The following is a 23,453-nucleotide window of genomic DNA, read 5'->3' as shown; positions in this document are numbered from 1 at the left end:
GGACTGAAACGGCCACGAAAGAAAGGGACCTAGGCAGGGGTGGGCTGCGACCGGTTGAACAACCGGTTCGGGGATCGCCTAACGCGCTTGCGCGCAGCGTTCAAAATACAGCAATTTGAAACTCAGCTGTTTACCTTCTAAGGCAGCCCCAGTAAGTAGAACAGTGGAGGCGCGGAAATCGGCTGTGCCCCACGAATCAGCTGAGCCAGAAAGAAGGAAATATAGGACAGGATAGGGAGGGGGCAGGTAGGTGGGGCCAGCTGATCGTCAGAACTACCGGTTCGCCTGAACCGGTCTGAACCGGCAGCAGCCCACCACTGGACCTAGGACTGATTTTCACACTTAGGACTGTGGCAGAATCCCCCCCATGGTCACCCGATCAAAAAAATCGGGTGGATGTATTTATGACCGTTGCAGGTCACGGGATCACTATTTGTGACCTTCCCAGCCATCATCCCGGCAAGCAAAGCTGCCATTCACTTTTAACGACTGCATGATTCACTTAACAATGGCAGCCGTTCGCTTAAGGATTGCAGCAAAAAAAAAAGTAAAATGGAGCAACACTCACTTCACAACTGCCTTAGCAGCAGAAATTTGAGGCTCAACGGTGGCCATAAGTTGAGGACTACCTGTACAATTCTATCAATCTGTTTATTGTTTATTTGCCCATTTATTTGAGTGCCTAAGCTACCGTGTTTCAAATAGCACAGAGGCAGTTCTGACCTGCTGTGACTCTTTATCAGTTATTTATTTTATTTATTTATTTTATTAGATTTCTAGACCGCCCTTCTCCCGAAGGACTCAGGGCGGTGTACAGCCATAATAAAAATAAACAATGTACAATTAAAAATAAATTAAAAACTTATTATACAGTTTGGCCAAGAAATTTAAAATATATAAAATCTAAAAAACCCCAATTTAAAACTTTAAAATTTTAAATTTAAAATCTGGACGATTTAAGAGAGCCCCGCGCGAACAAACAAATATGTTTTCAGTTCGCGGCGAAAGGTCCGAAGGTCCGATATTTGGCGTAAACCAGGGGGAAGTTCATTCCAAAGAGTAGGAGCTTTGAGCTGAAAACTCCTCAAAGTTCTTTGAGCTGAACTTAACCTAGCTAATTTCTTAAAATTTAAGTATGCTGCATGATAATGAACGCTTGCTGTGATTTCATTGCAATTCGTTTCGGAAACTGAGCAAAACGTTTTCATCGGCTATCACCGCCTAGCCTCAGATCTAATGATTGCAGATTCATACGTGCGAATGTATACCTTGGTTGAAACGTACTAGGGAATATATCAACTTGCTAAAGAGAGAATGAAGTATAGGGAACATAAAAGAATAGCAGACTAAATATATAATGGGCAAATAATGATGCCCAATGTTAAGCTACACACTTCTACGCTCTAAGCTGACTTTGGAGCAACACACATTGATTTAATTGTAGTTACTGTAGGCTGGTGGTGACTGGTGTGGTGGCCTAGAGGTGGCGCTCTCGCCTCACAATCAGGAGGCTGTGAGTTCGATCCTAGGTAGAGGATATTTCTCTCTCTGGGCACACTGAGAATGTATCTGCTAAACAACACTCCGGCATTGGCAACAGGAAGGGCATCCGGCCATTAAAACTCTCTGCTAGCTCCATTCAGTTGCCCAGACTCCACCCTGCAGGGGATTATGGCAGGGGTGAAATGCTCCCGGTTCGTACCGGATTGGGTGATCCGGTAGCGATGGAGGGAGGGTAGTTCGGAGAACCAGTAGCAAAAATTCCTGCCCCCCCATGCCCATGCCCATGCCCACCCAATTGCCTGGTCCCCACTTGCCTACTTTGCAGCTTCCTGCTTCTTTCTTCCTGCTAGCAACTCAATCGGCCTGCCTGCAATCCATCTCATCAGTGAACAGCTCAATCTGCCTGCCTTGTCCCTTGAATTAGGTAAAGTAACTGGGGTTTTTTTTAGGGGAGGGCGGGGGGAAGCTTTAAAAAAAATAGTTAATTGGGGTTTTTTTTAGGAGTTTTGTTTTTTAGACATAGCAATTTAAAGTTAAGGAAGTTTTAAATTTAGCTGCTTTTATCTAAAAACATAAATTAAATAAAATATTTGTGCAGCTTTCTGAGATTTGGTGTGTTTCTGTAGTGTTTCACTCTAACTACACAAACACATAAAATCTCACCAAGCTGTATGTGACATTTTGTGGGTTTGTGTGAATCAGTTGTGTTGTTTTGTGTTGTGTTGTGTGTGTGTGTAAAGTGTGCAAGTTGATTTTTGAGCTTTTTGTGGCTGTGTGAGGTTCCTGCTTGTTGCAGGGGCCATTTTGGGTGAAGTGCAGCTGCTTTTACATTACGTGTGAGTCAGTTGTGTTGTGTTGTGTTGTGTTGTGTGTGCATAAGGTGTGAAAGTTGGTTTTTGGTACCACTTATTGTTTTGTGTACTTTCTTTATTATTTTTATTATTTATTGTTATTGGCCATGCCCACCTGACCATGAAGCTACACCACCAATTAAGCCACACCCAAAGAACCAGTAGGGAGAATTTTTAGATTTCATCCCTGGATTATGAGGGTCGTTAATTTACGATGATTGACAGTAGCTTTTGATGTTTGCAGGTGACTCAAGTAGATACATTCTAAAAATTTGACTGAAGTATTTTTTATATTATTCGTAGGCATCCAGTTTTATAAATCTCAGTTTATTTATTTAGTTGTTTGGGAAATGGCTCAGGTAGATACACAGGTAACCCGCAACTTACGACCACAAATTGAATCCCAGATTTCTATAGCTAAGCGAGACATTAAGTGAGTTTTGCTGCCCGGCTACCACTTCAGAATGATGGGAAAGAAGGAAGTAGAAGAGAGAAGGAGGTAGGAAAGAGAAGAGGAGGAAGAGGAAAGGAAGGAAGAGGGATAGAAGAGGGAGAAGAAAGGAGAAGGGAGGAAGGAGGAGAGGACGTAGATAAGAGAGGGGGAGGATGGTTGTGGAAAGTAGAAGAAGGTAGAGAAGGAGAGTAAAAGGAAGGGGGTGATGACCGGGCAGATCCGATTAATTGTATATGATGGTACATTAAATATGTTATTGGATATGTTATTGGATAAGAATATTAAAATAAAACTTTTTTAAACCAAAAAAAAAAAAGTGAGTTTTGCCCCATTTTATGACCATTTCTTGGCATGGTTGTTAAGCGAATCACTGCAGTGGTTGATTAGTAACCCGGTTGTTAAGTGAATCTGGCTTTCCCATCGGCTTTGCTCATCAGAAGTTCGCAAAAGGCGATCACTGCGACCTTCATAAATATGAACCAGTTGTCAATCATCTGAATTTTGATTGTGTGATCGCTGCAACACTCGTAAGTGTGAAAAACGGTCATAAGTCACTTTTTCAGAGCCGTTGTAACTTCAAACGGTCACTAAACGAACCGCTGTAAATCGAGAACTACCTGTCAAATCAACATTTGTTGAAATGATGGCTGCAAAAGTTAATTCCTGCGCCATGCAGCCTTTTAGCCTCTAGATGGCAGTCTAAGACTGCAACTGAATGGCCAATTACAGATTGGCTGTGATCTCTTCAATGTGTAGTAAAAAATCTATCCTCCCCCAAGATATTTGCCATGCTAAGAACTCAGATTTCACCTTTATACCCACTTGTGTGCAATGCAGTCTTATTTTAAGCTACAGCAGAAAGTGGCACTCCTTAGTTGACTTAGCAGAGGACAAAGGAAAGACATTCTGGGATCAGATTCAGATCTACAGTAGTGGATCTAAAATTGTGGAAACCTTTTGGGAAAAGAGTATTTTTGAAGTTTGATGGCTAATAACACCACTTTTTTTTTTTTTTTGGAGTTTCAAGATAATCCTATTCCACTGCTGGAATGGTTTGGGAAGATTTAGGGCCTCTGTGGCTCAGACTGGTAAGACAGTCTGTTATTAACAGCAGCTGCCTGCAATTACTGCAGGTTCAAGCCCCACCAGGCCCAAGGTTAACTCAGCCTTCCATCCTTTATAAGGTAGGTAAAATGAGGACCCAGATTGTTGGGGGCAATAAGTTGACTTTGTATATAATATACAAATGGATGAAGACTATTGCTTGACATAGTGTAAGCCGCCCTGAATCTTCGGAGAAGGGCGGGATATAAATGCAAATAAATAAATAAATAAATAAAGCCCAGACCTTAACCCAATTGAAAATCTATGGAGCCAACTAAAGAAACTTGCTAGTCAGAAGCGACCCAGCAATAAAACCCAGTTAATAGAAGCCATCCTTCAATCTTGGTTTCACATTAGAACAGCTGCAGAACTAAAAGACTTGGTTCACTCCATGGGAAGAGTGTAAGGCCGTAATTCATGCTAAAGTTTACCCAACTAAATATTCACTGACATGGGGATAATTTTTATATATCTCGTTTTTTCTATGTTGATAATTTTTGTATATCTCTTTTTTTTTACATGTTTCACTTTTCTTTTTTATAGCAAATCAATAGCAAACTCTTCCTAAAAGTTATTGCATTATCTTCTTGATTAAATCACCTTTCCATTGATATATGATTTTATGGTACTACTGCAAAAAAAGTGGTGTTACTAGCTTGTTTTAGAAAATACTCTTTTCCCAAAAGGTTTCCACAATTTTGGCCACTACTGTACACCTCTCCTGCTTTAAACTAACTTATTCTCCACTAACAGACCCACACGGAGTGTCTTGGTTCATTAGAGGAATTTGGGAGTATTTGTAAATCGAAAAGAATTACAAATTGTCCTCATTGGAAAGCAGAATGTTCAAACCAGAAGGCCATGTGGAGATGCTCAGAATTAATTCCATCATTTGGATGGGACTTTAATAAATCTCCAATCATAGGATAAACTATTGGCTATCTCCTATACTGCTGTTTCTCAAACGTGGTGACTTTTAAGACATGTAGTCTTCAACTCTCAGAATTCCCTAGTCAGCCATGATTTTAATTAACATTTGCAAAAATAATAAAAATAAATTCCACTTCTCTTCAAAATTAGTGAGGTAAGTAAGAAAGTAAAAACTCTATTAACAGTCATGGACCAAGATCAAAATAACTAAACTTTAGTGTTAGTTGAAAAGTCGGTAACATTTGACCCTCTGCTAATTTTGTAGATTGAGGGATCTACACAAATTATGTTGAAGAACGTGCAATTGTACGTCACAAAGTAGACCAGTAGATGGCTCACCTTTTTGCTGTTGCGTGCCAAAAGCGGGGGTCGCGTAGGGGGTCGTGCACGTGGCCACACCCATAATTCAATGTGCCCTGGCCCCCCACGCATGCGCACGTGACTCCCTGCGCTCCCCCCGCTTTTGGCATGCGATGGCACGGTGGGCTCGGTAGGCCCATTTTTCGCGCTCCTCAGGCTCCAGAACCTTTCTTGGAGCCTGGGGAGGGCAAAAACGGCCTTCCCTACTTCCCGAAGGCCCTCCGGAAGCCGGAACAAGCAGTTTTCCAACTTTTCATGGGCCCAGAAGGCCTGAAAATCAGCTGGCCAGAGCTCACATGCGTGTTAGAGCTGAGCTAGGGCAACGCTCGCATGCCCACAGATACGGCTCCGTGTACCATCTGTGGCGTGCATGCCATAGGTTCGCTATCATGGACCTAGACCATCTGGAAAAGGACTGAATTGCAGGCTGAACTTCTGCAGTTCTGGTCCTGCATCCTTTTGGACAGAAATGGGAAGCCTGCTCATGGTTAAATATAGGACTTTTAATCTCGGGGACCTCTGAGCACGCCACTCTTGCAGGTCTAACGAAGTGTGGCATTATCGGGAAATATAGCATGAATCCACTCCCAGCTAAATCCCTAAAAGAGAATTGGCAAGTCCAACTTTTGAGTTGGAGCACCTTCTTTGAAAGCTTCTATTTGGCCAGAAATGTCTGCAGATGTTTCTTCTGCAGTCCTTCGTCATTGACCAAATAAATATTACTGAACGACTGACTGATTGGGGGCAATAGGCTGACTCTGTAAACTGTTTAGAGAGGGCTGTAAAGCACTGTGAAGCGGTGTATGAGTCTAAGTGCCATGGTGGCACAGTGGTTATTATCCAGTATTGCAAGCTAATTCACTGCTCACTGCCAGGAGTTCGACCCTGACCGGCTGAAGGTTGACTCGGCCTTCCATCCTTCCGAGGTCGGTAAAATAAGGACCCAGATTGTTGGGGGGGCAATAGGCTGACTCTGTAAACTGTTTAGAGAGGGCTGTAAAGCACTGTGAAGCGGTGTATGAGTCTAAGTGCCGTGGTGGCGCAGTGGTTAGAATGCAGTATTGCAGGCTAATTCACTGCCCACCGCCAGTAGTTCGATCCTGACCGGCTCAAGGTTGACTCGGCCTTCCATCCTTCCGAGGTGAGTAAAATGAGGAGTCAAATTGTTGTGGGCAATATGCTGATTGTGTAAACTTCTTAGAGAGGGCTGTAAAGCGCTGTGAAGCGGTTTATAAGTCTCCTGCTATTGCTATTTTTGGAGCATGAGGAACAGGGGTCTATCTTGAAGAGGGAGTAGTGGGCCTTTGTCAATTTTGGGCGAAAATATTATGGAATGAGTGTACCACTGCGTTCTTTGTAGGTGTTCTTTTGACCTACAACCCTATAATTTCTCTGGTGGTCTCTTAGGCCTGACCTCTGCTTAGCTTCCTAGGTCAGAGAAGGTCAGCCAGAAGAAGTCTATTGCTGTGGTGTACAACAAATAGATTTGAAATCATTTATGTGATGCAGTTGACTTCTTATTGCTCTCTTAATCTGATTCTTCCCTTTGAGAGGAACGAGGAAATCCAGTTGTTTTTCCTTCTGAATTTCGGTAAATGGCAAACAGGCTAAACCCAACAGCTTTCAAAACATATTGCAAAAATTCCAATTATTTGACATGCAGGTATCTAGAGGCCCAGAGCAATTGAGACTCATAATTACCCTTCAGGGTTTCAGGGAAAAGAGAGCTGAAGTTGGCCAGCTTCAGCTTTAAACGACAATATCAGTATTAAGTGAACGGAATGGTAATTGCGGAGATGGGGGCTGCACTGATATTGCAGAATGAAATCACTTACCTTACTCTAGTGTAAAACCAATGACAGCAAATAATGAAATACAACACAAATTAGAAAATGTATTTCAATGCATGCAGCACTGTGATTAGTCATAAAAGCTTGATGAGGCTTAGAGGCAATATAGGATCTTTCATGTCTTTTGAAAATAAAAATTGAACAAATTACTTTCCGGTTGAAAGAAAGTATATATATCTCTATAGTCGCAATCATTCAAATCTTTTTGATATTATATTTCAGAAATAAGACTTAAAAATATTTTTAAAAAAGTTGGCGTACGTAATGGGCAAGCTAGCACAAAGCTGCAAAAAATGTCACATTTGTCTTTGCTAGGCTGAAATAAGTAATATCTAGTAGATATAAAATAAATAATTATTTTGGATTATATATATATATATATCTCAACACGATTCTGGACTAAAGAGATGAAGCAAAGGAAGATAGGCGTTTACATGAATGTACATTACTACTGATAAGATGTTTTAAAAAGATCTTTCCCCAAATTTTTTGCAATAACTTAAAACTTTAAAATTCTTGTGCCAAAAAGTTACTATATTTATCGTGAAAAGCACGGTGGTGACATATATACATATATGTATATATATATATCTAAAGATTAACTGCATGCCTCTTAATCCAAATATTGTGATTCCAGCATTCAGTTTCATGACAAATAATATAAAAAAATTATTTTGGAGGCTCTTTTCAGGTTTCTGTGCAATTTATATTTTGGGTCAATTACAATTACCATTAGGAATGGGAAATGAAACCTCAGCTGCTCTGTTAATATCTCTTTTTTTTTGTCTTAATAAAGATACTAAGCATAAATATTAACATTTTATATTGAAATACTTCTTATGGAAATAATCAGAAAGGAGTGCTGGGATCTTCTGTTGAGCAGGCAGGGTGTGGGGGTTTTGATTAGGGAAGGAGTGACATGCACAGCAAGTATCACTTTTGATGTGTAAAATTTTTTTTTACAGAATAGATACACAAACACAAAGAAGAAATCATTTAGAACAAAGGAGGCGCTTCTATAGATCAGGGGTGTCAAACTCAAGGCCGGTCCTGGCCCGCGTGGTGCTTAGATCTGGCCCGCGGGGCCACCCTGCAAACAATGAAGGAGTGGTCCGCGGTACCACTGCCAGCAAAAATGGGGATTGGGAGGGCCGCTCGTGGTCCTCCCAGGCTCCGTTTTCAGCCACGACGGCCTCCTGCAGCCTTCTGCCAGTGAAAACGGAACTCGGGGAGTGTTGTGACTCGTCCTCCCTCCTCTCCTCAGCCGGGCCCCTCCCGTCTCCAACCGGGCCTGTTATCAGACTTCGAGTCTGATAATGAAGATGAACGGCCTGTCATGCCTCCAGCCCCCGGCCCTGGCCCCATGCCCGGAGAGAATTCCAGGAGTGAACGGACAAGCCCGATAAACCTCACTCATACAGCGTGTGTTCCTTTGGCTCAGCCGTCAGAGCAGGAAGCCAGCCAAGTGCTGGAATTACTCGGCCCTACTCCCTCTGACCCCTCCCTTTCCCAGAAGCTGCCAGCAGATCCAGCTGAAGACAATTCAGGGTGGGTGGACCCTCGCTTCCAGAGATCTGAGAGGCGACGCCAGCAGAAGGAAGGGAGGGGCAGGCCTGGATAAATGCTGAGTCATGGAGCCACACCCCACAGCCTATATAAAAGACCTGCTTTTGTCATTCCAACCTTGAGTCAAGCAAAGTCTTATCGAGTTTGCTGATACCGGACCCTATCGCTGAAGTCACAACTTGGACTCCTGCCTGCACTGAGAAACCTCGGAGGAACTTGGCAAGCTGCAGAGGCTTCGTTGCCAAATTGGTTACGGACTTCCTTGACTCGTTCGGCGGAGTGGGGAGTGGGACACGACAGGGAGGCTGCGTTTGCCCCCCCCCCCGCTCTGTTTTTACTGGCAGGGGACTCCAGGAGGCCGTTGTGGCCGAAAACAAAGCCTCAACGAGTGATGTTGAGCTAGCCACGACCCCGGCCAGACCCCCCGCCCCCACCACCCCGAGGTCAAACATAGCCCTGATGCAACCCTCAATCAAACTGAGTTTGACACCCCTGCTATAGATGACCTGCAGGTTCTCATTAAGTGATGAAAGCACGGTCTTCTCATCCTGCTCCAAGCTCCACCCCTTTGAGATATGCGGGTGATGTCACAATGCCGTATACAAGAGAGGAGGGGCTTGCATTGTAATGGCAGGATGTTTGCTTTCATCAGGCTGGTTGGTTTGGGAGGGCCCACCCCCCCACATGCTACTGAGTATTTGTTTGTAATGTTAAAGATACAGTAAGCCAAGTATACTGCTAAAGGGCTTTCTCCAAGGAACTGTTCTGCAATCAGAAATGCATTTAAAGTGAAATCCCTTGAAAGCCTCTATAATCTCAGTTTAAAAGTCAACTCAACAAATCAACCATCGATCCTACTTAGATATGACTTAATGCAATGTTGATTCCAGGCAATTTTCTTAATTTTTTATTAGCAAAGCTGGAGGATATTACTAGATATTAGATTGATTAATTGCCTTCTGTCTATTTATTACTATATCTATGTCTGCCTTGTCTCTCTCTCTAGCTATCAAGCTATGTCTGTCTATCTGTCTGTCTGTCTGTCTGTCTGTCTGTCTATCTATCTATCTATCTATCTATCTATCTATCTATCTATCTATCTATCTATCTATCTATCTATCTATCTATCTACCAGTGTCTGTCTCTCTGTCTGTCTATCTATTAATCTATTAATCTACTATTAATCTTCTCATCGTTCCCATCACCCATCTCCTTCCACTTATGACTGTAACTTTGTTGCTTGTATCCTTACGATTTATACTGATATTGTTTCCTGATTGCTTATTTGTACCCTACGATTATCATTAAGTGTTGTATCATTAAGTGTTAAATTTGTACCCCATGACTATCGTTAAGTGTTGTAAGTGTTGTACGTTGATGAAGGTATCCTTTCTTTTATGTACACTGAGAGCGTATGCACCAGGACAAATTCCTTGTGTGTCCAGTCACACGTGGCCAATAAAAATTCTATTCTACCTACCTACCTACCTACCTACCTACCTACCTACCTACCTATCTATCTATCTATCTATCTATCTATCTATCTATCTATCTATCTATCTATCTATCTATCTATCGTGTATCTATTTCTATTGTCTATCTACTGGTATCTATCTATCTATCTATCTATCTATCTATCTATCTATCTATCTATCTATCTATCTACCTACCTACCTACCTATCTACCTACCTATCTACCTACCTACCTACCTATCATGTATCTATTTCTATTGTCTATCTACTGGTATCTATCTACCTACCTACCTACCTACCTACCTACCTACCTATCTATCATGTATCTATTTCTATTGTCTATCTACTTCTATCTATCTATCTATCTATCTATCTATCTATCTATCTATCTATCTATCTATCTATCTATCTATCTATCTACCTACCTACCTATCTACCTACCTATCTACCTACCTACCTACCTATCATGTATCTATTTCTATTGTCTATCTACTGGTATCTATCTACCTACCTACCTACCTACCTACCTACCTACCTATCTATCATGTATCTATTTCATTGTCTATTCATCTATCTATTCATCTATCTATCTATCTATCTATCTATCTATCTATCTATCTATCTATCTACCTACCTACCTATCTACCTACCTATCTACCTACCTACCTACCTATCATGTATCTATTTCTATTGTCTATCTACTGGTATCTACCTACCTACCTACCTACCTACCTACCTACCTACCTACCTACCTATCTATCATGTATCTATTTCTATTGTCTATCTACTGGTATCTATCTATCTATCTATCTATCTATCTATCTATCTATCTATCTATCTATCTATCTATCTATCTATCTATTTATCTACCAGTGTCTGTCTGTCTGACTGTCTGTCTGTCTCTCCCCTCTCTCTCCCGGTGTCTGCCTGCCTGCCTCAGCTCGAACTCTTGAGCCCAAACTTCATCTGTAAGAATAGTAGATTGATGCTTACTTGTTAAATAAGAAAATGTTGATATCTCAGATGCATGTAGATGTTTAAGAGATACATAGCAAGCAGTAACATATTAAGTCTTTTGCTTGGTATTTTGACTAAGGTGGTTCTTAATTTTTCTATAATGGTTATTCCACCCCCCTGAAGGCTAAGAACCAACACTGATTCAACCGAGGTATCTAGTCAGAAACGGAGGCCTGTTTTACTGGAGCCCAAAGACCTAAAGATTCTAGCTCTATTTCACATTCCAAGCCCATTCCAGGTAGTCCTTGACTTATGACCACAACTGGGTCCAGAACGTCCATTGCTAAGCGAGGTGGTTCTTAAGTGCCCAATATTATGACTGTTTTTGCCCCAGTTGTTAAATGAAACACATGGTCGTTAAGCAAATCCAGCTTCCTCCATTGCTTGTTAGAAGCCAGCTGGGAAGGCCACAAAACGGTGACCATTTATGACCCCTGGGATATTGCAACCATCGTAAACTCACGTTGCCAAGTGCCATGTCCATGGAGACACTGCAGTGGTCGTAAGTGTGAGGACTGCTCAAAAATCCCCCCTTTTTTTTCAAACGGTCACTAGATGAATGGTTGTAAGGCCAGGACTACTTGTGCTAGAAAATTTCAGCCGTGGATAATCTCTCTCTCTCTCTCTTTTTAAATCCTTCTATGGCTGTACAATCCTGTTGACAATCTGCCCTGTCCATGTGGGGTGTTTTTTGTGCGTTGGTGCAAACATGAAAAATTCAAAGGAACAAGTCTTTGGCTTTACTTGAGCCTGTGGCTCAAAAGTTATTTTTTAAAAAAAGAGAGAGACTTGGCACTAACCGCTCTAACATCCTGTAGGTCTTTTATATTGCCCCTCCTTTTCTTCTCTTTATCTATGTTTAGATTAGTCTGGGAAGTGGTCCAAGAGATGGAAGAATAGAGAGGATTGTTAACTGCAACCCAAGCCGTGTTCCTGACTGGTAAAATCAATAGTGAACCACCTTACAAGCCCGCTGTGATAATTGTCTCCTACTCATCAAGATCTTTCGATCCCAAAGTAAAAGATAATAATAAGCTACATTGCAAAATTACAAGAAGTGAATTGCATTCCAAGGCTAGCAAATGCGTCTCTCTCTTTGCCAAACCTGCTGTATTGGGTTAAAAGCAACAGATAAAATATCAAGGCGCTATAGGCGAATATTTTAAGTCAGACCAAGCTGAACAAAGCAGTTGCTTTTATCCCAAAAGCACGATGCGTTTTTCTACAGTTGTTATATTGTTATGATAAACTCTGAAACTCACTTGAGGTTGCATGGTAAGCTGTATAAACTGAATAAAAATTTATAGATAGCTAGAGATACAGGGCAACTGGGGGGAAAATCTCTTTTATTATGTGTTTTAGAGACAGAGAAAGACAGACTGCACGTGCCACCGAATAATTTTAATCTGTTTTATGATGTGCTTTAGATAGATATAAATGATAGATGATAGATAGATAAGATAGATTGATCACTAGAAAGATGATAGAGAGATACATAGAGATATAGATAGGTAGATAGATAGATAGATAGATAGATAGATAGATAGATAGATAGATAGATAGATGATAGATAGATAGATGATAGATATAGATGATAGATATAGATGATAGATAGATAAGATAGAGCAATCAATAGACAGATGATAGATAGATACAGACAGACAGACAGACAGACAGGCAGATAGATAGATGGATGGATGGATGATAGGTAGATAGATGATAGATAGATATAGATTATAGATGATAGATGATAGATAGATAGATAGATATAGATGATAGATATAGATGATAGATGATAGATAGATAGATATAGATGATAGATAGATATAGATGATAGATAGATAGATAGATAGATAGATAGATAGATAGATAGATAATAGATTTAGATGATAGATAGAGATAGATATAGATGATAGATGATAGGCAGGTAGATAGATGATAGATAGAGATTTAGATAGATATAGATGATAGATATAGATGATAGGTAGATAGATGGTAGATAGATATAAATGATAGATAGATATAGATGATAGATACATAGATGATAGATAGATAGATAGATAGATAGATAGATAGATAGATAGATAGATAGATAGATAGATAGATAGATGGGGGGGCAAGCATATAACTGAATAATTTTAATTTGTTTATGGTATTTTTATTTGTAACCCAAACTTAAAGGGCTCTTTAGCAAGAAACAATACAAACAAAGCTTTGATAGGTTTGCATGTTGGTCTTAGGTGTAAAAATTCAATTCCCCCCCCCCGTTTTCTTTCATTCTTTTTTTGTGTTTCTGCATCTTGCTTAAGTCACAATATTCTAGGTGTCAAAGTTTCCCCTTCCCATGTCCGTCATGTCCGTCTCTAGGGGGACGGTGCTCCTCTGTGTTTCTGAGCCGAGGGCACCAGCATTGTCCGAAGACTCTTCCAGGGTCATGTGACAAGCATGACTATACCCTGGTGCATGGAATGCTGTTTCTTCCCCACCAAAGTGGTACCTATTTATCTACTCGCAGTTGCATGCTTTCAAAGTGTTAGGTGTGGGTTGGAGCTGGAGCAAGGAACGGGAGCTCATCCTGTCATGTGGCGCTTGGATCTCAAACCCTGTCAGCTTTTATGCTGACAAGCCCAGCATCTTAACTGGTGATCATTGCGTCACCCCCCTAATATCCTAGCAGGTTTCTAGTAGAAATTTTTTTTTGCAATCAGAACATTATTTCTGTCTTAAACTTGCGTAAAAGGGTACCAGACGAATCAGTAATAAGGTCTATTTTCATGTTAGGTTAAACTTAGAAGTTGATGTGATGGAGGCATAGCTTAGCAAAGAGTGTGGTTTAAAAAACAACAAGAACTAGGCAGGGCAGCTAAGCGTGAAAAATTACCGATTATTGGATAAAAGCTACAGTTTAAGTCTGGCATGGATGCGATGCAAGCTGGTGCTTTGTGGTGCAAAAAAAAAAAGCATAATCAACTAGAAACGAAGGCATCTTAAGCCGTTCTTGTCATCTTCACTTGTTTAAATTAGGGCTGTCCATAGACCGATAAAGAGATTTTTTAAAATAGCAAATTGAATGCTTTCCTTTGGAACAGATCAATGGTGGCTTGGTTTAAATATTAGTGTTTGAAGATAGATCTGTGTGTGGCTATGGCATTTTTGTCAGTTAGTGCGCAAACTTTTAACCATCAACTTAATGGCTTGATTTGGATGAACCTCCTCTACCAAGAATTCACTTAGGACCGGGGTGAAATGCTACCGGTTCGCGAGAACCGGTAGTGATAAAAACTACTGGTTCAGTTTAAAAAAGCTACCGGCTCCTCCGAATCGGTATTTCTGATGATCAGCTGTGCAGCGCGGTTTAGCTTTGCTAGAAAGCAGAAAATCCTGCTTTCTAGCGAAGCTAAATTGCACAACACAGCTGATCCCTCTCCTCGCTGTTCTACTTATCCAGCCTCCTTTTGGTGTGTACTGCGCATGTACATGCAGCGTGCGTTTGGTGCGCCGTGCGCATGCGCGGCCAGCGAACCGGTAGTTAACCAGTTCAGATTTCACCACTGCTTAGAATAGAATAGAATAGAATAGAATAGAATTCTAAATTCTATTCTATTCTATTCTAAATTCTATTCTATTCTATTCTATTCTATTCTATTCTATTCTATTCTATTCTATTCTATTCTAAAGAGGTAAAGGTTTCCCCTGACCAGTCATCTCTGACTCCAGGGGTTGTTGCACATCTCTGTTTCTTAGCTGAGGGAACCAACACTGTCTGAAGACCCTTCCGTGGTCATGTGGCCAGTCTGACTATATGCCAAGTTGCACAGAAGGCTGTTGTCTTCCCACCGAAGTGGCACCTATTTATCTACTCTCATTTGCATGCTTTCGAACTGCTAGGTGGGCAGGAGCTGGAGCAAGTAACAGGAGCTCATGCCGTCATAAGGTGCTTGGGTCTCAAATGGCGAACCTTTCAGTCGATGAACCCAGTGTCTTAACCACCATGCCCCCAATTTCAACGATGCTCACTGTAATCTCCAGTCCAACTACATGGAATTTGAGAGGGTCCTGCCCCCCATATTTTTTGGGAGGGAGGGAGGGAGGCTGAGCAAGGAGGAACATGGAAGAAGAGATTAGATCCTAGCCAAATAAAGTTAGCTCTAATTACATCAGTCTATGGGGCTACATAGCTGCAAAGAATGTATCAAGAGTGAAACATGGGCAGCTATGGGCCTCTTTGTTTCAACTTGTCATTAGTAAGGGAGAAGGAGATGTTGACTATGAATGGGTTAGTTTGGAGAAACGAAACTTCTACAGTTCCATGGGAGCTTTTGAGACTCTGGAAACTTTTCAAGGTCATATAAACAGGTATGAAGAAGAAGGCAGATGGTTCCCATAACACTTTGTTTACATGGTCTATCTGGAAGCCTGAGGGTTGGGACTGGGAAATTCATTGTTTAATACTGTGAGCTGGGTGCCTTAGAAATTCAGAGTTAATTTTACCTCACCATTCCTACGCTATGTATTCAACAGACAGTATGCTTTCCAGAACTGAAATGATCCTGGGCTTTTATTTGACTACTCAAGCAGTTGACAGTAAGAGTAATCATGGTGGTTAGATCATGGCTAGCCTCTGAACCACAGCTAATGTTGAAAGGATTAGGGTTAGGGTTAGCGTAGTACGTAGCATAAACGAAGCTCAGTAGCAATTGGTTCTTCCAGCCCTAATTTAAATGTGATTCAAGGAAATGATAGTTTCATAGTTAATCAACATTTCCAGAAGTAATCTTAACACCTCGACATTTTATCAGCCATATTCTTCCAAAAATTTAAATGAAATAACATTGGAACCTATCTATCAGGTAAGCACGCCTCTCTCAGCCAAACACCGTAGCGATGAGTCCCAGCCCGGCATGACACTAGAATTTCAGGAAATCGTTAGAGAAAAGGTAAATAACTTTCCAGTAATATATAAAGTGTTTTTTTTTACCATGATATAATTTTAGTGTGGGGGGGGGGGAGAATTAACAGGCAAAACCACTTTTACTTGGTAGAACCGCTAGGAAAGGATATAACCTCTGCCCGTGGAACCTAATATAACGAATCTTATTTCTCAACAGTGTTCCAAAGTTAATAGCAATATTACGCTACGTAAGAGCAATACAATTTTCTATTTTGCTGCCAAGAACGGAAATCGGATTTATACGGATGAACTTCCTTTACGTTGCTGAAGCTTAATGTGCTAATTGCAGAGTTTCTGAACGGGGGCCGCTTTAAGACGGGTGGACTTCAACTCCCAGAATTCCCCATTGCACGAGATATATTATTGCATGCTGGCTAGGGAATTCTGGGAGTTGAAGTCCTCCCGTCTTAAAGTGGCACTGTGTTGATTTTCCCTTATATTTCAAAAAGTCCCCATTTTCCCTGCCTTTATTTTCACAATAAAGAGCGATTTGCAGATTAAAGCCTTCCCAAACCCCTCGTTTAAATAGAACTCAATGTGATTTTTCCATCCTGATGTGGATTATGGGGCTGGTGGTCATATGACGGCATGCATTATACTCACTGAACAACTTCTACGTGGTCCAGAGCCCATTGATCGTGGCCTGAGCCACTGTGGCGGGATTGCCACCAGCGAAGTAACACCCCCTTCATTCGTGCCTCCCTAAAATGAGAAACGACACAGTGAGCGAGCAGAAAAGGATAGAACATAAAATAATAGAGACGGAAGGGACCTCGGAGGTCTTCTAGTCCAGCCCCCTGCTCAAGCAGGAGACCCTATACTATTTCAGACAAATGGTTATCAAGCATCTTCTTAAAAACTTCCAGTGTTGGACCATTCACAACTTCTGGTGGCAAGATTAATTAACTGATTAATTATGCTCAATATCAGTAAATTTCTCCTTAGTTCTAAGCTGCTACTCTCCTTGATTAGTTTCCACCCATTGCTTCTTGTTCTACCCTCAGGTGCTTTGGAGAACAGCCCGACTCTCTCTTCTTTGGGGCAGCCCCTGAGATATCGGAACACTGCTATCATGTCCCCCCTAGTCCTTCTTTTCATTAGACTAAACATACTCAGTTCCTGTAATCATTCTCAGTATGTTTTGGCCTCCAGCCCTCTAATAATCTTTGTTGCTCTTCTCTGCACTCTTTCTAGAGTCTCTACATCTTTTTTACATCGTGGCGACCAAAACTGAATGCAGGATTCCAAACATGGTCTTACTACGGCTTTGTAAAGTGGTACTAGAACTTCTCGCGATCTTGATTCTATCCCTCTGTTTATGCAGTCTAGGATTGCATTGGCTTTTTTGCTGCCGCCGCACACTGGTGGCTCGTATTTAAGGATAGGGCTCTCCAACCTTGGCAACTTGAAGACTTGTGGACTTCAACTCCCAGAATTCTTCAGCCAGCTTTGCTCTGCGAGTTGAAGTCCACAAGTCTTCAAGTTGCCAAAGTTGGAGACCAGAGGTGGGTTTCAGCAGGTTCTGATGACCAGTTCTGGAGAACCGGTAGCGGGAATTTTGAGTAGTTCGGAGAACCGGTAGTAAAAATTCTGACTGGCCCCGCCCCCATCTATTCTCTGCCTCCCGAGTCCCAGATGATCGGGAGGAAATGGAGATTTTGCAGTATCCTTCCCCCGGATTGGGGAGGGAATGGAGATTTTACCGTATCCTTCCCCTGCCACGCCCACCAAGCCATGCCACACCCACCAAGCCACGGCCACAGAACCAGTAGTAAAAAAAATTGAAATCCACCACTTTTGGAGACCCCTGTGCTAAGTTGTCTCAGCTTCTATATTGCCTTCAGAGTTTTTGAACTTTGGTTCTCACAATCCCCTGCTAAGATTGGATATTGAGGCCCAACACGCTTGAGGGAATTGTGTTGCAGAACATCAGGTCTGGGTGTGTTTTCAGATCTTTTATACTACAGTTCCCCTAATCTTCACTCTGGAAGGGTGCTGAGGGCCTCCGCACATTGAAAAATCTCAGGTTGCAGAAGGTTGGTTTGTATCTTGAAGTAGCTCTTGAAATGAGCATTTTGCGAAAATTTACGAGCAGGATGAAAATGCATCCTGGATTTCATTAAATGTCAAGATCTTGAGATTATTGCTAGAAATAAGCAATAAACATATACTAAAAAAAAAAATTTAGCGCGAGATCCTGAATTTTCCGCGCCGGACGCCTTTCGCTCTAAAAGAGAAACGTAGTATAACGGCATACTCACAGTGGCACATTGTAAGACACTCTTTGGGCTTGTATAAAGTCTTTTGGCTGGTGTTGTGCAATGACTTGCCATGTAATTCCATTGTTTACGCTGTACTGGAGCAACACGGCTTTGTCCACAGTGTTGGGGTCACTGAGATTCGTGTTGCAACTATCAGTTTGTGAAAGGCTTCCAATTTGCAAAACAAACATTATTTTGCTGGGGGAAGGAGGGAAGGGAGAAGCAGGAGGAAGGATGATAGCAAAGAGAACGAGTTAATTCATGATCTACAACAAGAATTATCCAAATACTGGCAATTACACACACACAAAACCAAACCCATACACAAAGACAAAGCAATTAAAACTTCACAATTCTTAGTAGTTAGCGCAATCTAACAATTCAATTATTTAAATTATTATAAATTTTTTTAATAAAAATTATTCATTATCTGCTGTAGGCTTGATTTTTTTAAAAAATTGATGTTTTTCACTTTTTTAGAGTTGTTGGATACGAGATGGGGGCAAATAGATTTGATAATAAATAAATAAAAAAATATAAATACGGTAAGAGTAAGTAACTTTCTTCCCACTGTTTCTATTATTGTATCTTTTATTAACATCTAGCTTGGTCTGATGGATTTTTTAAAAAATAAACATTTTGTTATGGTCTAATGGAATCTATTATCTCTCCCAGAGTCCCATTCTCGGAGTCCCTACCAAAAATTAGTTGTCAAAATTAGTTTTCTGCAAAGGAAAGGATATATTTATATCAGTCAGTATATCAATCAGTCACCATTCTCTACTAACTTCTCTTCTGCTATGGTCTTTTTTCTACCTTCCTATTAGATTTCTAGCCTTTGACTTATGGAGCACCTACCCGAATGCATCCGAGTGAAAGTGTTTTCCACCTGAATACAATTCAGTGTTTTGCACTTTGCACTTACACATTTGGAGATCATGTGAGCCTTATCATTCAGCTAGCACCAACATCTAAGAGAATATTTGTAGCTCAGGGTTGAACTGGAGGGTTCTTGGTAGTCATTGAACTTGGTAGATTTCTTTTGCAAACGTTTCATTACCCAACTAAGTAACATCATCAATGCTAGAAACGAGTGGGGTTTGCTCTTATTGACCTCTTAATGATCTCTCCGATTTCGCTTCTTCAAATTAGTCCCAATTTAAATCGCCTTCGGAAGGTTGAGAGTTCAATCCTAGGTAGTGGCAGATATTTCTCTCTCCCCGGGTGCAAAGAAAAAAACAGAAATCTGCTGCAAACTCCACGTGGTGTCAGGAAGGGCATCCGGCCAGGAAACGCTCACAGCTCCATCTAGTCGCCCTGATGCTACCCCAAATTACTTAAGGGATGAGAGTCGTTAAAGGGGACTTTAAGTGCTATTCATTCCCTGAATGCCTTAACATTGTTATCACACTGTTTAAACGAGGAATCATTTTAGATTCATGATGCCTAAAATTACCTTGCTCGGGTTAAATCCAGGGCCTTCGTCACCGCTTGCCTTATCTGACAGCCATTGAAATAGAGAGAGTCACCATGAGCATACGGGGCCAGCTGTCCACATCCGTTCCCTATCACTCCACCCTGAATAATTTCCCAGTTTATTTCGGTAATTCGTGCCGACTCGAAATTATCTTTAATGTAGCTGGGAAGCTCATGGTTGAAAACAGAGCAGTCATCGCCTGAAAAGAATAGACAGGAGTATTCAGCAGTTATCAAAGTTATTGCAACTGAAAATTTATATTCGTGTTTTCTGAAGGATCAGCTTGGATGGATGCAACACAGAAGTTCAAGATATGGTAGGGCAAGAGTAAAATGTACGCACCTTGGCTACCGGATCAGAGATATGAGTGCGCGCGCCATATTTTTTTTCTGATTAAAAAAATAATAATCAGAATGTAAGAAGAAAGTGTGATAAGAGTCAAAGGTGAAACTTTATGCTTGGGATTGTTTCTGCATTTACTTTTTTGATAACGGAAAATTTTGGGTCTCCGGAGGAAGATTCCTCATGCAGGCGTTAAATGCACAGGGCAAAAAGGTTGAAAAAAAACTAAATATCAAAGGCAAAAACTGAGCACAGGATTAGATTTAAAGTGGAGTTTCATGCTTGGAACTTGTTCTGAATTCACTTTTGGAAAACAGATGATTTGGGAGTCTCTGGTAGGCACACGAGTTGGAGGCTGATTATTTTCTTTTCTCCAACCCAAATGAAAAAACAGAACATGGGATTAGATTCAGGGTGGAAAATTATGTTTTGTTTTGCATTCGCGTTTTGAAAATGGAAGATTGTGCATCTCCACTCCAGGAAGAAAATTCAGTACGGGGCAGCAGGCTAACAAAATATTGCTTCTATAGGGTTAATGATGGCTAACCTTTTTCTTGTCATGTGCCGAAAGTGTGTGCGTGCCAGTACCCATAATGCAATGCACCCCACTGCGCGTGCATGCATGACCCCCCCGCGCTTCCCCTGCCCCCCCACGCATGCGCATGCGACCCCCCCCATGCTCTACTGGGCATGCGCGCGCCACACCACCACCCCTGATTTTGGGCCAAGCAGGCCTCCCTGCAGCCTCCTGGGCCGAAAAACGGGCCATGGGGGGTGCAGGGCATCCCCCCCACACCTCCTGCCCTTGCGCATGCACATGTGACCCCCCCCGTGCATGCACATGTGTCTCCTGCATGTACCCTGCCCCCCATGCATCCCAAAATTCAGCTGGCCAGTGGGAGGCGTTTGCGTGCACATGCAGTGGAGCTGAGCTGGGCAATGGCTCATGGGTACTTACGGGACCGCCTGCTGTTACCTCATGCCTCCCACCGTCCCGTACGCTCTCACAGAGAGGGACTTCTCAGGGTGCCGTCCGCCAAACAATGTCGGCTGATGGCCCCCAGGGGAAGATCCTTCTCTGTGGGGACTCCTACTCTTTGGAATGAACTTCCCCCTGGTTTACGCCAAATACCTGACCTTTGGACCTTTCACCGCGAATTGAAAACATATTTGTTTATTCGCACGGGGCTAGCTTAAGCTTTTTAAACTCTTTAGTTTTTAAATTTTAAATTCTATTTATGTTTTAAATTGGGGTTTTTAGATTTTAAATATTTTAATTTCTCGGCCAATTGTGTAATAAGTTTCTTAATTTAGTTTTTAAATTGTATATTGTGTATGTTTTTAGCCTGGCTGTACACCGCCCTGAGTCCTTCGGGAGAAGGGCAGTCTAGAAATTCAATAAATTCAATTAATAATAATGTGCCCGCAGAGAGGGCTCTGGGTGCCAGCTGTGGGACGCATGCCATAGGTTCGCAATCACAGCTATAGAGCATTGCATGTCAAAACACTTGCTTATATCTTATGATTAATGATTGCAGTTATGATTTATGATCCATGACCTATCACTTTGTTGTTAACTGGAGACAAATTCCTTGGGTGTCAAATGGCCAATTAAGAATTCTAAAGTCATGCACACCAATCTAGAGCACTGCTATCAAATTATCAACCCAACCTCCCACAAGAGAAGCTGTGTGAAAACATTATTTAAAGCAGGGGTGTCAAACTCAAGGCCCATGGGCCGGATCTGGCCCACGGGGTGCTTAGATCTGGCCTGCGGACCTCTCTGGAAACCCTGAAGGATCCAGCCCATGGTGCCTCTGCCAGCAAAAGTAGGCTCCCGACCTCTGTTTTTTCCATCCCTGAGGTGGCCCGAGTGCTCTGCCAGCGAAAACAGGTTCCGGAGCTTCATTTTTGGCTGGCACGTCCTCTTGCAACCCTCTTCCAGCAAATATGGAGCTCCATTTTCGCTGGCAGAGGCGCCGCAGGCCGGTCCATCGCAGTTTCCAGGGTGGCCCCCACAGGCCAGATCTAAGCACTCTGTGGGCCGAATTCCGTCTATCGGCCTTGAGTTTGACACCAGTTTTAAATGATTGCTGTTCCCTTGAGCTCCATTTTCACTGGCAGAGGGTGGCAGGAGGCCGTCCCAGCCAAAAATGAAGCTCAGGAACCTGTTTTTGTTGGCAGATCACTCGGGCCGCCACAGGCGTCCCCAAGACAAGTGACATCAAGCTGGCCATGCCCACCCCAGCCCAACCCTGATGCGGCCCTCCATGAAATTGAGTTTGACGCCCTTGATTTAAAGGAACACAAACCCGCTGCAGCCACCCTGAAGATCGGACGAAGGCAACAAAGCATCCGCACAAAATCTGACCTTGGTATTCTTCATCACAAATGCAGACGGCACCCGTGGTACAATATCCGTGGCCACTGCAGAGTTTGGGACAGGCTTCTCCAATGTAGACATGATCTATTGCCCAGCTTTGTTTTTCGGGTTCTTCTCCTTTTTGGATCCACCGGAACTGGGTTGCACTAGAAACAAAATTGCCCGCTTGTAAACACAAGAGGTCAGCGTGGCTTCCATATAATAGGCCCTCGCCTTAGATAGCCCTCGCCTTAGAACCGTTCGTTTAATGATGTTTAGGCCACGGGTAAACGGAACTTACTTTCACTACCAGATCACAAATGTGAGTGCGCGTGCATGCACAGAAGGTCCAAAACCGGATGTCATGACGTCCAGGTGGGTGGGTGGAGCCTCCCGCCGCTGGCCCTACCGGATCGCACAAGCCAGATAGATCCAGCTGGATTTCCCCACTGGTTTAAGCCAGAGGTGGGTTTCACATAATTTTACCACCGGTTCGGCGTGCACCAAAAATGTGACCGCGCACAAGCGCACGTGCTTTCCACGCATGTGTGTAGCCTTCCATGCATGCACTTTGCTTACACGCGCAGCTTGCACGTGGCTTAGAAAACGTGGCGAAATAGAAGGGCATACTGCCAGGGCAGGTGGGCACATATCGCCACTACCGGTTCTCCCAAACTGGTCCGAACCGGCTGAATACCAGCACTGGTTTAGGCATTGAAAAAAGTAACTTTTGACTGTTTTTCACACTTACAACCGTCGCACATGATCATAATTTAGCCATTGGGCAACTGGTTCGTATTTATGACGATTGCAGTCTCTCAGGATCATGGGACCCTCTTTTGCGACCTTCTGACGAGCAAATTCAATGGAGAAGCCAGATTCATTTAAAAACCAGGTTACTAACTTAATAGCGGCAGTGACTCGCTTAAAGTTACAACGGCACTGAAAAATG

General features: G+C 42.3%; 1 protein-coding gene across 2 annotated transcripts in view; it reads right to left on the bottom strand.

Moving 5' to 3' along the window:
- Nucleotides 1–23,453, bottom strand: part of RELN (reelin) — a 457,527-nt gene that overhangs the window by 1,378 nt on the left and 432,696 nt on the right. For both annotated transcript variants that reach the window (XM_058190565.1, XM_058190566.1), the window contains 4 exons: nucleotides 22,511–22,668; nucleotides 19,777–19,996; nucleotides 18,321–18,518; nucleotides 16,663–16,761 (listed from right to left, as the gene is read on the bottom strand). In XM_058190565.1, the coding sequence (XP_058046548.1) occupies nucleotides 16,663–16,761; nucleotides 18,321–18,518; nucleotides 19,777–19,996; nucleotides 22,511–22,668 (675 nt within the window). The remainder of the gene's footprint in view (nucleotides 1–16,662; nucleotides 16,762–18,320; nucleotides 18,519–19,776; nucleotides 19,997–22,510; nucleotides 22,669–23,453) is intronic.

This window comes from Ahaetulla prasina, chromosome 7 (assembly GCF_028640845.1).
Source record: "Ahaetulla prasina isolate Xishuangbanna chromosome 7, ASM2864084v1, whole genome shotgun sequence".
Lineage (NCBI taxonomy): Eukaryota > Metazoa > Chordata > Lepidosauria > Squamata > Colubridae > Ahaetulla > Ahaetulla prasina.
The sequence above is the reverse complement of the archived record's forward strand: the minus strand, read 5'-3'. Positions and strand labels throughout refer to the sequence as shown.